Consider the following 17,449-nt stretch of genomic DNA (forward strand, 5'->3'; position numbering starts at 1 on the left):
AACTACTTTTTGTACAGTGTTCATTCAATTCCTTGTAATTTAGCTTGATCTTTTCAAGGCTTGTTTCTTGGCTTTGTTAGGATAGGCCTAAGGTAGTTTTTACTCCAGGGCTAGTTTAGCCCTATTACTAAGACTTGATTCTTCTAGCATGGTATAGAATGCCCTGTGTGTTCACTAAAGTCTTTTCACTATGGCTGGTCAGACCTTGAATTCTCTGCATCTACATATGTGTAGCTTAGTATTTAACAATAGACTCAGGGGGATCTCTATGTATATTTATGTATCTATTTCTCACACTGCCACAAATTGGAACTGCCTTAGACCTCCCCAGTTATAGGCTCTCTGTCTCCTCACCTCAGTGTGAAAAATGCTTCTAGGTGAGAAGCCAGGATCATTGCAGGATGTACTTTGTTTTCATTTTCATGGGGATTACAATCTTATGATGCCTTTTGTTGAATGACTGAAAACATCATTTTACACAGTTTGTCTTATGTGCATAAGGGCATTTCCAGTAGTATTTACTCACCGTGGCCAGAAGTGGAAGTCCTGTGTATTTTTATTTTTTTTTAATATTTATTTTTTTGTAGTTGTACACAATAACTTTTATTTATTTTTATGTGGTGCTGAGGATTGAACCCAGGGATTTGCACATTCGAGGTGAGCACTCTACTGCTGAGCCATAACCCCAGCCCCTCTATACTGTTTTTTTTTAACTTAGGTACATAATTAATAAATTCCTTTTTAAAACATAATCTAAAAACAATATAAACATGGAGAATAAGAGTCCTTACCTCACTTCTTTTCTTGTCACTAAGAGTAACCACTTTGAGAAGTTTGGTGTGTATCCTAATCTCCTTTGTGTAACTTTGTGTATACATACACGTGTGTAGATAAAAACACATGTAAACACACTTGACTTATACTTGTAAGTGTGTAAATATATTTACTTTTATATATAACCACAAATCCAATCATTAAAAGTATTGTTCTGCAACATACTTTTTTACTTGGGAATATATCTTAAAGATTTTGCTATTAAAATACAATCTTTTAAAAAAACATCAACCATGTATTCTCCAGAATGGTTTTATGGTAATTTATTAAATGATTCTACTTTTCCTGGTCATTAAGATTTTTCTTTTGACATTTTATTCTTATAAACTGTATTTTAAAAAATAATATTGTACAGCAACTCTTCAGATGGTAAATTTTCCTGTAGAAGAAATTCACTAATATATCAAATATCATGCCATTTCATAAATTTTCTTTCAAAATTGACCATATTTATAATTATTCTGTACTGTACATAAGCCTGTTTTCATAAGAAATTGTCCATTGTGGATATAATCCCTTTGGTAATTTTTATGATTCTAGAGTAAAAGGTAGCTTTCCTTTTTAAATTATAGTTTTATTAGTTCTTTATAATTATACATAATAGTGGAGTTTATTGTGACATACTCATACATGCACATATTTCTTTTAATTTGAAGATCTGTGCCTTTCTAAAATCTACATTTATTGTTCATCTGTAATTTAAATTTTGTGACCTGTTTAATAATATACTCCATTTTCTACTGTTTTAGTTCTTTTCTTATTGATTTATAAGACTATTTATATACAGGATATGATATTAAATATAGTGCATTTATTCAGGTGTACTTCAAGATTTTAAACTCTGTATATGTTGCTATTTACCCCACAAATGTTTTTCTTTTTTTGTTATTTCAAATATGGCTGGCCCTCAACTATTTTTTTGGAAGATTTCTCTTAAGATGATAAGTATTTACACAGTTTTTTAAAATGCTATCCATTTTTATATTTGTTCTTTCAAATAGAATATTTACATGTACGTGTATGTACACATTTTAAAAATATTTTTAGTTCGTAAAACACAGATTTGTCTAGAGTAGTTTTAGTATTAAAGCAAAATTGAGAGAATACAGAGATTTTCCATATACCCCTTACTCCCACACGCGCACAGCCTCTCCCATCAATATCTCCCACCAGTGTGGTACATTTGTTAAAATTGGTGAACCTACTTTGCCATATCATTATCAACCACAATCCATAATTTACATTAGAGTTCAGTCTTGGTATTGCATATTCTATGGTTTTGAACAAATGAATAATGAAATATGTCTACCATAATAGAAAATTCCATGGTAGTTTCATTGCCCTAAAAATCTTGTGTGTTCTCCTATTAATTCCTGCCTTCTCTTAACTCCTGGAAACCGCTGATTTTTTTTTTTTTGTCTTTTTCAGAATATTATGTAGTTGGAATCATATAGTTTGTAGCCTTTGCAGATTGGCCCCTGTCATTTATTAATATGCACCCATGTCATTTCGTGACTTGGAAACTCATTTCTTTTTAGTGCTGAATGATATTCCACTTTCTGAATGCTCTACAGTTTATTTATCCATTCAACTACTGAAGATAAACTTAGTAGCTAGCCTGTTTTGCTGATTATAAATAAAGCTGCTATAACATGTGCCTTTTGTGTGTGTGTGTGTGTGTGTGTGTGTGTGTGTGTGGACATAAGTTTTCAACTCCTTTGGTAAATATAAGGGAGCATGATTACAGGATTATATTAGTAAGTTTGGTTTTGTTAGAAACTTTCAATATACTTTCCAAAGTGTGTATCATTTTGCATTCCCACCAGCAATGAAAATTGTTGTTTTTCCACATCCTTATCAGCATCTGCCATTGTCCTGATGGATTTTGGCTATTCTAATTTGATATTCTGGATTTTGATATCTCACTGTTGTTTTGTTTTTCTGATCACATATGATATAGAGCATGTTTTCATATGTTTGTTTGCCATCTGTACATTTTCTTTGGTGTTTTTTCTTATTTTGGTGCTTTTGATAACAAAGTTGTTTATTTTCTTATTGTTGAGTTTTAAGAATTCTTCATATATTTTGGATGCCAGTCCTAATCAGGTATATTTTTTGCAAATATTTTATTCTGTTCTGTGGCTTACCTCTTTGTTCTCTTCGTAATATCTTTCACATAGCAGAAGTTTTGAAATTTAATGAAATTCAGTTCATCAATTCTTTGTTTTATGGGTCACTCCTTTGGTATTATATCTGAAATATCACCAAACCCAATGCCATATAGATTTTCTATAAATACATTTATATAACTATTAATATTTTTCTTTTAAAATGTTTTTATTAGGACATTGCAGTTATGCATGCTAGTGGGGTTCATTTTTGTATATTCATAAATGTATGTAGCATAATTTGTTCATTTTAATCCTCAGTACTTCCCTTTCCCTCCCCTTCCACCTCCCTCTCCTTATATTCTTCATTTATTCTATTGGTTTTCCTTCTGTTTTTTTATTGTTTTTTAATTGGTGAATTAGAGTTATACATAGTAGAGTTCCTTATGATATATTCATATATGCATATAGCATTGTTTAATCAATTGCATTCCACATTTTCTCCCATTTCCCATCTCTCCTCCTTCCCCTTTGATCTCCATTTTCTAGTCCACTGTTCTTCCTTCTAATTACCCAATCAATAAATGGGCAAATATACTAAAAATACATTTCTTAAAAGAAGAAATACAATTGACCAAGAAATATATGAAAAATGTTCAACATCCTTAGCAATCACAGGAATGTGCATCAAAACTACACTGAAATTTTATCTCAGTACAATTAGAATGGGAAATCATCAAGAATGAAAATAACTATAACTGCAAGGATGTGGGATAAAAGGCACACTCATGAGTGTTGGTGGTACTGCAAATTATACTTTGGAAGCAGTATGGAGATTCCTCAAAAGACTAGGAATGGAACTGCTATGTGACCCAGCTGTCCTACTCTGTGTCATTTATCCAAAAGAACTAAAATCAGCGTGCTACAGTGATATAAGAATACTAATGTTCATAGCAGTGCGATTCACAATAGCCAAGTTATGGAGCCAGCCTAAGTGCTTGTCAACAGATGAATGGATAAAGAAAATGTGGTGTATAGACACAGTGGAGCTTTACTCAACCATAAAAAAGAATGAAATTATGTCATTTGCTGCTGAATGGATGGAACTAGAGAGCAATATGCTGACTGAAATAAGCCAGACTTAGAAAATCAAGGGTCAATTTTTTTTCTCATATGCAGAGTATAGAAACAGGAACTATTAGTCATTTTCTTGTGAAATTCCACATGTACATTTGTTTTTAGTTTTGCTTAGTGTGTACATAAATGCACATATATATAATTTATATATATATATATATATATATATATATGTCTTCATACAAACAATTTAAAAATTTTTTCATGAATATATTTTTTATTACTTCTGAATTTTGTAGCCAGGCAAATTAACAACTAGGTAGGTAAAAGAAATGCATTAATATATTGTTTTATGGCACAATATACTATCATGTAATGATCTCCAGGTTTATTCTTGTAATTAAGGAAAAAGCAAGGTTCACAATCATGTGTATATAGTATGCTACTTTTTGTGATACAATAAGGTGTATGCATACATATGTATGTGTGTATGTGAGCATGTGCACATGTGTGTAGATGTATCCATAAATGGGTACTTATGCATAAATTCATACATATTTGCTTATTTTCCAAAAGGACATAAAGGAAAAGAAAAGCAATGAAAAGGATAAACCACAAATTAATTAAAATGGTTACCTGTAGGGAGAAGGAGTAAGTAAGTATGATAGACTTACGATTGGAAGTAAGATTGTTTACCCAAATATGATCCTGTTTTATAATTTTTATTTTGAAAACATGTAACTACTTCCCATAATGATAAATAGGATTAAAACTAAATACAGGAAATCCTAAAAATAAAAAGAAAGCTAAACAAATAAATTTAACTGTATAGCAAGTTGTTGACTTAGTTCCAAACATTCTACAGCATAGGGATACACCATGTCTCACCTTTTCATTGCTGAGACAAAATACCTGAGAAAAACAAATTAAAGAACGAAAGACTTATTTTGGTTCATGGTTTCAGAAGTTTCAGGTTATTACTGGCTGGCTTCCATGCAAAAACATTTAGTGGAGTAAAACTGTTCATCTCATGGCAGCTGGGAAGGTAGGAAGTTGGGAGGGAGGGAAGGAAGGAGACAGAAAAGGGGTGGAGGGAGGGAGACAGATGTAGGGAAGAAGGGGCCAGAACAAATTATGCTCTTCTAGGAAATGCCCCCAGTGACCCACTTCCTCCAACTAGATCCTACTTTCTACAGTTTCCACTACCTCCCAATAATGCCATCAGATTATGAATACCTCAATGGATTAATCAACTGATGAGGTCAGATCCCTCATGATAGAATTATTTCCTAGGAGTTCCACTTCTGAACTTCGCTGCATTAGGGATCAAGCCTTCAATACATGAAACTTTAGTGGACTTTTCAGATAGAAGCCAAAACATTGTTATATAACCCTTGAATCACACGTTAAGGGGAAAAAAAGGGAACAAAGTTACAGTATTTGGTATTTTAGTAATATTTGTATTTTTATTTTAAAGCTATGTCAGATTTCATAGTAAAGTAAATAAGTGGTCATGTTAAAATCTCCATGAAGCAAAATTTTTAGCATAAAGCAAATATGTGCACATATTATGTCACAGTCTGTTAAATTTATATATACATGTAATTAAATTGAAAAAAATCAGTAGAATGTGATATATATTTTTTCTTTTCCAAAAATATTTGCATCTTCTAGTTCAGTCCAGTGAAAAGAGGTAGAAATATGCAAAGCACCCTTGTGGTCACCAATCATAGGTCCAGTCTTTAAATACAGTTTTCCACTAAGATATGCCAGTCTTTTTGAAGAAATATATGACTCTAGTTCTGGGGTAGAATATATAAGACAGAAGGCTGGGATATCATTTCATAACAGAAAGCAGCAGTGTTAAGAAAGATATTGTGGTCATTTCTTAGGAACCAGTTTGAAGAGGCTATCATTGGCCAGAGATGGGAGAATTTTAACAAGAAAAACAGACTTGTTAGGGATGAAAACATAAAATATGGTCAAAAGCTGCAAATCATAAGGGCAAAAACAAAACAATATAAGCAAAATATTGCATTAGTCACCTTTGAAGGGCTGGAAGATTTCATCATTGTTTTAAAATAAAAATAGTAGGATATTGCTTTGTCTTATTCTTCCTGCAAGAGCCTTATTTCAAAATAAGTAATTAATGAGAGAAATTTCTTGTTTGAAAAAGTCTGTTGTAAATGAAGAAAGAATAGCTGAATTGTACTACCACAAGTTTAAAATTTTTATTAATTGTAATACCTTGGGGATTAATGTCTTCAGGTAAAACATGATAGGGAGCCTTATTATACACCAATCCAGCTAACAAAACACAACCCCATCAATCAAACTTAAGGACAGAAAGACATCCAGGTATATGCCAACTGATATGATACAATAGGAAGTGTACTTTTTAAAAAAATGGAACTGTTCAACACGATAGACTTTAACTACCAGTTTATATGATATATAGGAAATGTGAGGAACATACGAAATGGCACTTTAGGACTGCTATTAGCTAAATCTGGAATGCCATAAATTTAGGTAGATGATACATTTTCTTTAAGTGGTAATAGTCAGGAAATAAAAAGAATGAAAAATTGTTAGATCCAAAAATAGAAACAAAGTATCAACCAAATGCAATATGTATACCTAGTTTGGATTCTGAATTGAAGAAATCAACACTGCAGAGCCATTGAAATAATTAGGGAAATTTGAAAAATGACTAAATTTTCGATGATATTAAGTGTTAATTTTTAATATGTGATGTTATTGACTAACAAGTTTGAATATTTACCAGTGAAATCATGTATTATTTGGGATTGCTTTTAGATAATCCTCTGAGGGTTTAAAAGGAGAAGACTGTTGATGGTGGTGGGTATTTACCTTAGAATATGAGTATATAGGATTTACTGAAGTATTTTTCATGTTTGAGTGCTTAAAATTTCTGTGATTACTTGTTTTTAATTAAAAACTAAGTTACTTTTATTTTCAAAACTAAAATGGAAGGCATTTCATGAATAAATCATCAACATAGGAACTTTCCGAATTTTAAACCTGAAAGCCTGAAGTGTGTATTCCATATATACCTGCAAGAAAATTGCACAATTTATTTAGCATTGATGCTCTATTTGATTTTCACCCAACACAGGCTTATCTTGAAGTTAGCATTCACAGGTTGATCTACACTCTAGAGAAACTATTGAGGTAAATCTAAAGCTATATATTCTCTCTTGTTTTTTGGTGTTCCCCCCACCCGCTACCTGAGTACTAGGGATCAACCCAGGGCCTTGAGCATGCTGTACAAGTGCTCTACCACTGAGCTACATCCCTGACCCTGCTGTGTGTTCTTTCTATCATGTCTGCTTCTCACCACATCCCAATATTTGTTTTGCAGGTACAGCAGGTACAGACTGTGCAGCAGGTACAACATGTCTATCCAGCTCAGGTGCAGTATGTGGAAGGAAGTGACACAGTCTATACCAATGGGGCAATGTAAGTTTGTATGTGGGCGTCTTTGTAATTTCCTCACTCAGAGAGAAATAGTTTACTTTCTAACACATCCCACTCTTTCCAAATTGTTTCCTTGTTTTCACAGTTATTTTTTTTTTTTACTAGAACAAAGTTATTGAAATTAAACTGATGTTTAGAGCTTTCATCTGTTTATTAAGTATATGTGTTAATTTTCTTCTCACTTAACCCTAGTAGAATATTTTAATTATTGAATTTTTAGAAATTATTGAATTTTTTATGCCCTTTAATGGTTTTCCCTAGGTTGAGAAAAACTTATACCTCTTGTTAATAATTTATATATTTTAATAATACTTTATGAAATCTATGATTTTTGTTTTATATATAAGTTGAGTTTCTGTGGGTATGTATCTACCTGTAAATTAGTATGAAACTAGCATTAGAAGTTTTGTGAGTCTTTGTACATTTACTAAGTTAGATATTCTATATAAAGCTGCCTGTTACTCAGTAAATTTTATTTTCCTGTCTGTGTCTGCCCACTAACTTATCTCCTTTGCATTAACAATAATGCAAATTTGCAAATTCATTAGATTTTCCACTACTTTGGATTAAGAGTCAGAATGTTTCTATAAATAAAGGGGCTAAAAGTTATTAAAAGTCATCATGATGGTCTTCAACTTGAGTTTTGATTACAACTTTTGGCTTTCTGGATTTACCTGAAAATGAATTCAATCTTTCACTGACTTTTCTGCTCCCTTCCCTTCAGACTTGGTATATGCCAGGATGATAACTCTGCTTTCTTTATTCTTACTGATCTACTCTTTCCTTGAGTGATTTCATTGATTTCCCTGATGTTAACCTGTAAGCTCTATGCCTGACATGAAGAGGTCAATTGTTGCTGTATATTATTATAACTAAGCATAGAATCTTCATATAGCTAGTATTAGTTTTATTATTGTGGACAATGTACTTAAATGTTCTAACCTTTCTATTATTCATTTCTTTCTTTTTTTTTTTTTAAGAGAGAGTGAGAGAGAGGAGAGAGAGAGAGAATTTTTTTTTAATATTTATTTTTTAGTTCTCGGCGGACACAACATCTTTGTTGGTATGTGGTGCTGAGGATCAAACCCGGGCCGCACGCATGCCAGGCGAGCGCGCTACCACTTGAGCCACATCCCCAGCCCCTCTATTATTCATTTCATGGAAGTGGGAAGATAGTTTTCTCTTATTGAGTTATTTTGAGAATTTGAAGAAATATATTTAATGTGCTTAACACAGAGCCTGGGTACATAATAAATGATATATAACAGAAACAAAGCATTTCTTTGACCTATATTTTGTTTCTTACTACTTTTGGTAACTGAGTAGTAGTGTTCAGAAAGCCACTACTCCTGTCTTCACTGTCTACCTGTCCCTAATATAGTCAACTTTGTGCATTTTCCCCAGTACTCTGCTTTCATTCGTCCTTGTTTTTAGAGATTTTTTTTTCTTCTGATGAAATAGTATTCTATTAATTCTTCGTTCTTTCCAGCCCCTCTTACCCCTGAGGTGTGATTTTTACAGACTCCCACTACTCCCACTTTTGTGGCATGGACCTTCACTCTCCTCTGCAATAAGCTTATCATTCCACTATAAAGGACAGTACTATACAGTGATTTGACCTCCAGCATTACACTGTGATGATTGCTTTTTTATGTTTCATGTACCAGGAAGAACTCTCTCTGAATTGGAACTTTTTATTTTGTTGTTCAATTTACATTTACTTAGGTAGTTGAAGCTTAAGAAAAAGTTGATAAATTTCTGTTATTCTGGTGAAATCAGTAACTCTTGGCATATATTAGACACACTGAATATTCTTACCTATAGGTGATGTAAGTCTAGGGCCTTTTGGAGTATGGTTTTGGAATTTCTATTATAACCCCAAACTACTGTTGATGTTCATACCAAATAAAAGAAATGCCTGCCAGTTGTAATTTTATCAGAGGAAATAAATGGCTTTCTGAACACTACTAGAGGCCACTCCTTTGTCAATTGCCATTTTTCCTTGTTTATGACATATAGTAATGATTATAGGGAAATCTGAGAATAAAAGTTTATAGATTTCACTTCTGTATGGTAAAAGGTGGCAAGGGAAAAGGGCACTATCTGTCACTGTCTTTCTTCATTTTGTACTGGTCCAAAGCAGGGTGGAAAGATTAACTCTACCACTCATGAATTCATGACTTTGTGCTTCCCCTTTTTATATGCAAAATGGAGATAATTAGCTTTTGAAAAGTGTTTTATGTACCATCTGAGAAATAGTAAGCACTCAATAGACATTAATTACTGCTGTTCAGTTTTGTATTTTAGTTATTTGTTTACATTTTCTGTTCTCCTTGTGATTATAAATTCTGAATATTGTCTTGTGTTTTTTAAAGCTACCCTACCACTGACCTTAGAATTCTCCATATGATAGGTAAATGTGAGTTGAATGAATTTATTCATTCACAAAACCTTAGAAAAACAGCATCTCTAAACTTGGTACTTTAAAATTATAGGAACCAAAATATCTAGTGCCAGCATGTATTTTCTATGGTCCACTAGTTTGGTTGGTTAGATCATGACTAATGAGGGTCTAGGTCATGAGTTCATTTGTCACAAAGTCCAATTAGATTTGATCTGGTCTTTGTGGGCCCACATTGCAAACTCAGCTGCAGCAATTATGTCACAAATCTGTACTCTTAGTCAAGAAGGAGAAGATGCATCTTTTTCAATCTTTTATTACTATGAATTATAAATTTTGAATAGAGGTGCAGTAGAATTGCTTTTATACTTAATAAGGAAATATCATTGTGCTGGCATTAGTTATATTCAAAATTTTAGTGACTAGAAGACTATGAATATTTTTTTCTCAAACATGACCAAACACAATTTCTTCTTTGTTTTTTTTTTTCATTTCTTTTTTTTTTTAATTTTTATTGTTGGTTGTTCAAATCATTACATAGTTCTTGACATATCATATTTCACACTTTGATTCAAGTGGGTTATGAACTCCCATTTTTACCCTGTATACAGATTGCAGAATCACATCGGTTACACATCCACTGATTTACATATTGCCATAACAATTTCTTCTTTTTTTCAGATTAAACTGTTCCAATTTTCTGTAATTTCGTAGTGCTGCCATTTGACTACGAAATTTTTATCTCTAATGCTCATTTTAGACTCTTTGTAATCTTTTTTTTTATTTGATGCACTTCTATGTATATTAGTAAAGAATAGTGCCATGTTCTTCTATTCTATACCATTGAATTTATAGACAGCTAGTATTTAAACCCTGACTGGGATCACAGAGTCCCATTTCTATGTGATAATAAACACTGTTTGCTAATGATACTCCCATAAGATAGAGACTCTGATCTTTATCATGAACTTTCAAGCATCCAGTATACAACCTGTTCATGCTTAGTCAGTACTGGTTCACTGATGCTCTTGTCACCAGCATTCTCACATTGTGTAGCCATAATGCATGGGGTCTCTCTCAAGAGGTGATGACAGCCCTCACAGATATGTGTCATTGCTTGTGAGAATATGTAGTCATTATAATTTGATGATACTACAGTGTTTACCTGGTTCTCACAGTGAATATTGACAATTGCTGCCAGTGTAACAGGCTTAACAGTATGAGTTCGAGTGAGCATATATTTCAGTTGAACAATTCAGACTGCTTCACAGTGCTAGGTGTTAGAGTTGCATAGCTTTTTACTCAAGGGAGAAGGTTACTTAATTCCCTTTTGCTCCTGTTTATTTTATCCTTTGTTTATTTCCGTGCAATAGTTTTTCCCAGGAGATTTTTTCCAAAGTCTAAATTATGGTCATCTAAATTTCTACAAATAATTATCATCTATAATCTCTTATTGCATACAAAGAATGTTATGGTTAAACCTGCCAAGGAATATCACACACATAGAGTCTATTTCAATTAAAATCTCATAGTGTAGTTAAGAAATCAGTTTTAAATAAAATAATTTTTCTTCTTTCCCCCATGCCATTTATTGACTCATACTTCCCCTACTCATTCCTACATTGTGCTAGTCAAAAGTGGAAATAATGATATCATGCAGTATCGTGGCCAAATTAAGAAATCTTTATTTCATAAGAATTTTTCTGTATTAGCCACTCTCTGAAGCTTGTCTACTATTTAGAGACGATCAATGTAAAGTATAAAACTTATTACAACAGATACTTTACATTTACAATGTAAAGTATCTGTTGTAATAAGGATTGGCCAGCCTTCTCACAGTCTTCCCTTGAGATTATAGATTTGTCATCAATTCTAGTACAAAATTTCCCAAACCATGATCACAGAATTTTATTCCCATAAAAGAGTCTGTGGTTAGAGAAGCAGTGCCACACTGAGACTACCTTCCTCTTGAGGACCCTCAAATTCCTGTTAGACTTTAAAAAGCTCTGAGAAGTCCTATAGAAAAGAAACCCAGTATTCGAAAATATGAACTTTTTATCTGAATAGTATCTATAATATCCCTCATGCCATGGGAGATGGTACACTAATTATTGACATTGGTAGCTTATTCAGAATCTGTAAGAATTGTGAACTGGACTCTAATTTTATAGAGTCATCCTTTGAAAATCATGTAGTTAGCACATTTTCAGAAGGTATCCTGCCTCTTCAAGCTCTTTTTACCCTCTTTAAGCAAAATAGTAAGTTTCAGTATTTGCAGAAAAAGTTGCACTATTTTATAATATTTCAAATGCTCTCTGTTTAGAAGAAGTGGTTGTATGGAATTTCTGCAGTTGAGATAGAGAGGATGCTTTCTTCACTGGTGCTTCTACTAATATACATTCTGATAGGTATAAGAGAAGTGGATTGTGAATCCAATGCCATTTAGAATCCAGTAGGCATATGGCTGGTTACATAGGGAGCCCTCTTGGAGACAGCACTGTCCTTCAGTAGAGAAGAGCATGTAGTTAGGGAAAGACCTATTTTAACGATCACATAAATATTCCCATCACTCCAAAGATGGAAGACATTCAAATATCTTAGAATTGACATAGTTGTGGAAATCATTTATTCTAGTTCTTCCACTCTACAGATGAGTAAGCTGAGCCCCAGAGAGGTGAAATATAATCTCACCTTCAGAATTTGTCTTTTCTGACCTTCAAAACATGATCCTTTCCATCGATTGCAAATACTGGTCTTTTGATTCTAAGTTACTTTGGACTTAGTGGTACAAGGATTGGTCAGCTAAAAATACTTTTAGTAAATATTATGTGTAATATAATATTATTTTATCTGATGTGGATAAATAATAATTAAAATTCTGAATTTTTAAGTGGCTAATTATAAAGACTAAAGGATCTGTTGTTATCAATCTCTTTTCATGTTTCTTTAAAAATCCCATTGTATATGTATATTTTTATAGCTAAATTAATTTTGTTAAAATAAAGTATTCTTTGGGTTAGGGATGTAGCTAAGTGGAAGATCACTTGACTAGCCTGCACAAGATTCTGGGTTCCATCTCTAAAACCACAAAGTAAATAAATAAAATAAATTGTTCTTTGGATTGTCTTAAAATGTGTAAAAAAGTCCTTATTTAATAATTTTCCAACATCAGATGTTTTAGTTAAATAGCTTTTCAAGGGAATAATTATTTGACTGCCTTATCTGTTTGCCATTTTATTTTTATTCACTAATAGAACCAAATGTTGTTCAAATTTCTAAGGGAAATTTGCACTGTGAATTTTCACATTCAGTTGATTGACACCCAGAATAGTTCTGCATGATAAAACATGAAAGAATTTAGATACTTAAATTTTCACCTACTTTCTCTTCTTTTTATTGAGAAAGGAGCAGATGAAAGAGATCCTGATATGATTCTTTTATGTTTAGAACAGAAGTGTGGTATTTATTTTCTTAAAATGGACTTCAGAAACTTGTATTCAAGTATCATTTCTCTCATGACTACTAGTGTAACCTCAGGCAAATAACATATTTTTCCCCAGATTTCTTAACCTGTAAAATTGGGAGTGATAGTTAATAGCATTATTTTATAACCAGGCCAGGTTTAGGAAAGGGAAGAAGTAATGAGGGGTTGGGAAGTGGGGTAATTTTTATTGTTTAAAAAAGTATTCATTTTTGATACACTTATTTTTTTTTATTGGTTGTTCACAACATTACAAAGCTCTTGACATATCATATGTCATACATTAGATTCAAGTGGGTTATGAACCCCCAATTTTACCCCAAATGCAGATTGCAGAATCACGTCAGTTACACATCCACAATTTTACATAATGCCCTATTAGTAATTGTTGTATTCTGCTACCTTTCCTATCCCCTACTATCCCCCCTCCCCTCCCCTCCCATCTTCTCTCTCTACCCCATCTACTGTAATTCATTTCTCTCCTTGTTTATTTTCCCATTCCCCTCACAACCTCTTATATGTAATTTTGTATAGCAATGAGGGTCTCCCTTCATTTCCATGCAATTTCCCTTTTCTCTCCCTTTCCCTCCCATCTCATGTCTCTGTTTAATGTTACTCTTTTCTTCCTACTCTTCCTCCCTGCTCTGTTCTTAGTTGCTCTCATTATATCAAAGAAGACATTTGGTATTTGTTTTTTAGGGATTGGCTAGCTTCACTAAGCATAATCTGCTCTAGTGCCATCCATTTCCCTGCAAATTCTATGATTTTGTCATTTTTTATTGCTGCATAGTACTCCATTGTGTATAGATGCCACATTTTTTTTATCCATTCATCTATTGAAGGGCATCTGGGTTGGTTCCACAGTCTAGCTATTGTGAATTGTGCTGCTATGAACATTGATGAGGCAGTATCCCTGTAGCATGTTCTTTTAAGGTCTTCAGGGAATAGTCCGAGAAGGGCAATAGCTGGGTCAAATGGTGGTTCCATTCCCATCTTTCCCAGGAATCTCCAAACTGCTTTCCAAATTGGCCGCACCAATTTGCAGTCCCACCAGCAATGTACAAGTGTACCCTTTTCTCCACATCCTCGCCAGCACTTGTTGTTGTTTGACTTCATAGTGGCTGCCAATCTTACTGGAGTGAGATGGTATCTTAGGGTGGTTTTGATTTGCATTTCTCTGACTGCTAGAGATGGTGAGCATTTTTTCATGTACTTGTTGATTGATTGTATGTCCTCCTCTGAGAAGTGTCTGTTCAGGTCCTTGGCCCATTTGTTGATTGGGTTAATTGTTATCTTATTGTCTAATTTTTTGAGTTCTTTGTATACTCTGGATATTAGGGCTCTATCTGAAGTGTGAGGAGTAAAAATTTGTTCCCAGGTTGTAGGCTCCCTATTTACCTCTCTTATTGTTTCTCTTGCTGAGAAAAAACTTTTAAGTTTAATTAAGTCGCATTTGTTGATTCTTGTTATTAACTCTTGTGCTATGGGTGTCCTATTAAGGAATTTGGAGCCCGACCCCACAATATGTAGATCGGAGCCAACTTTTTCTTCTATCAGACGCAGAGTCTCTGATTTGATATCAAGCTCCTTGATCCATCTTGAGTTAACTTTTGTGCATGGCGAGAGAAAGGGATTCAGTTTCATTTTGTTGCATATGGATTTCCAGTTTTCCCAACACCATTTGTTGAAGATGCTATCCTTCCTCCATTGCATGCTTTTAGCCCCTTTATCAAATATAAGATAGTTGTAACTTTGTGGATTAGTCTCTGTGTCCTCTATTCTATACCATTGGTCCACCCGCCTGTTTTGGTACCAGTACCATGCTGTTTTTCTCACTATTGCTCTGTAATATAGTTTGAAATCTGGTATCGCTATACCGCCTGATTCACACTTCCTGCTTAGAATTGCTTTTGCTATTCTGGGTCTTTTATTTTTCCATATGAATTTCATGATTGCTTTATCTATTTCTACAAGAAATGCCATTGCGATTTTGATTGGCATTGCATTAAACCTATAGAGAACTTTTGGTAGTATCGCCATTTTGATGATGTTATTTCTGCCTATCCATGAACAGGGTATATTTTTCCATCTTCTAAGATCTTCTTCTACTTCTCTCTTTAGGGTTCTGTAGTTTTCATTGTATAAATCTTTCACCTCTTTTGTTAGGTTGATTCCCAAGTATTTTATTTTTTTTGAGGATATTGTGAATGGAGTGTTTTTCCTCATTTCTGTTTCAGAAGTTTTGTCGCTGATATACAGAAATGCCTTTGATTTATGCGTGTTGATTTTATATCCTGCCACTTTGCTGAATTCATTTATTAGTTCTAGTAGTTTCTTTGTAGACCCTTTTGGGTCTTCTAGGTATAGAATCATGTCATCTGCAAATAGTGATAATTTAAGTTCTTCTTTTCCAATTTTTATGCCTTTAATTTCTTTTGTCTGTCTAATTGCTCTGGCCAGTGTTTCGAGAACTATATTGAATAGAAGTGGTGATAGAGGGCATCCCTGTCTTGTTCCGGATTTTAGCGGGAATGCCTTCAACTTTTTTCCATTCAGAATGATGCTAGCCTGAGGCTTAGCATAGATAGCTTTTACAATGTCAAGGTAAGTTCCTGTTATCCCTAGTTTTTCTAATGTTTTGAACATGAAGGGATGCTGTACTTTGTCGAATGCTTTCTCTTCATCTATCAAGATGATCATATGGTTCTTATCTTTAAGTGTATTGATGTGGTGAATAACATTTATTGATTTCCGTATGTTGAACCATCCTTGCATCCCAGGGATAAATCCTGCTTGATCATGGTGCACAATTTTTTTGATGTGTTTTTGTATTCGATTCGCCAGAATTTTATTGAGGATTTTTGCATCTAGGTTCATTAGAGATATTGGTCTGTAGTTTTCTTTCTTTGAGGTGTCTTTGTCTGGTTTCGGAATCAGGGTGATGTTGGCCTCATAGAATGAATTTGGAAGAGCTCCCTCTTTTTCTATTTCCTGCAATAACTTGAAAAGTATTGGTATTAATTCTTCTTTAAAGGTTTTGTAAAACTGCGCTGTATACCCATCCGGTCCTGGGCTTTTCTTGGTTGGTAGTCTTTTGATGGCTTCTTCAATTTCATCCATTGATATTGGTATGTTCAAATTGTGTGTATCCTCCTGACTCCGTCTGGGCAAATCACTATCTTCTATTTCATTGGAATATAGGTTTTCAAAATAATTTCTAATTGTCTTCTGTATTTCTGTAGCATCTGTTGTGATATTACCTTTTTCATCCAGTATGTTAGTAATTTGAGTTCTCTCTCTTCTTCTCTTCATTAGCATGGCTAAAGGTCTGTCAATCTTATTTATTTTTTCGAAGAACCAACTTTTAGTTTTGTTAATTTTTTCAATAGTTTCTTTTGTTTCAATTTCATTTATTTCCGCTCTGATTTTAATTATTTCTTGCCTTCTGCTACATTTGCTGTTGTTTTGCTCTTCCTTTTCTAGGGCTTTGAGATGAAGTGTGAGCTCATTTATTTGTTGGTTATTTCTGTTTTTGAGGAATGACTACCAGGCGATGAATTTTCCTCTTAAAACTGCTTTCATTGTATCCCATAGATTCCGATATGTTGTGTCTGTATTTTCATTTATCTCTAAGAATTTCTTGATTTCCTCCTTTATGTCTTCTGTAACCCATTGATCATTCAGTAACATATTGTTCATTTTCCATGTGATGTAGGATTTTTCCTTCCTTCTTTTATCATTGATTTCCAGTTTCATTCCATTATGAACAGATATAATGCATGGTATTATCTCCACCCCTTTATATTTACTGAGGGTTGCCCTATGGCATAATATATGGTCTATTTTTGAGAAGGATCCATGTGCTGCTGAGAAAAAAGTTTATCCATTTGATGATGGTTGATATATTCTATATATGTCAGTTAAGTCTAGGTTATTGATTGTGATATTGAGTTCTATAGTTTCTTTATTCAACTTTTGTTTGGAGGATCTGTCCAATGGTGAGAGAGGTGTGTTGAAGTCACCCACAATTATTGTGTTGTGGTCTATTTG

The 17,449-nt window shown here is 33.4% G+C and overlaps 1 protein-coding gene across 2 annotated transcripts in view; it reads left to right on the plus strand.

The window, feature by feature from the left end:
* The window catches only part of RFX3 (regulatory factor X3), a 329,303-nt gene that overhangs the window by 178,124 nt on the left and 133,730 nt on the right, over positions 1 to 17,449 (plus strand). For both annotated transcript variants that reach the window (XM_081282601.1, XM_081282602.1), the window contains exon 3: positions 7,402 to 7,499. In XM_081282601.1, the coding sequence (XP_081138727.1) occupies positions 7,402 to 7,499 (98 nt within the window). The remainder of the gene's footprint in view (positions 1 to 7,401; positions 7,500 to 17,449) is intronic.

The sequence above is a fragment of the Spermophilus citellus genome (genome assembly GCF_964194105.1).
Source record: "Spermophilus citellus genome assembly, chromosome: 2".
Taxonomy (NCBI): Eukaryota; Metazoa; Chordata; class Mammalia; order Rodentia; family Sciuridae; genus Spermophilus; species Spermophilus citellus.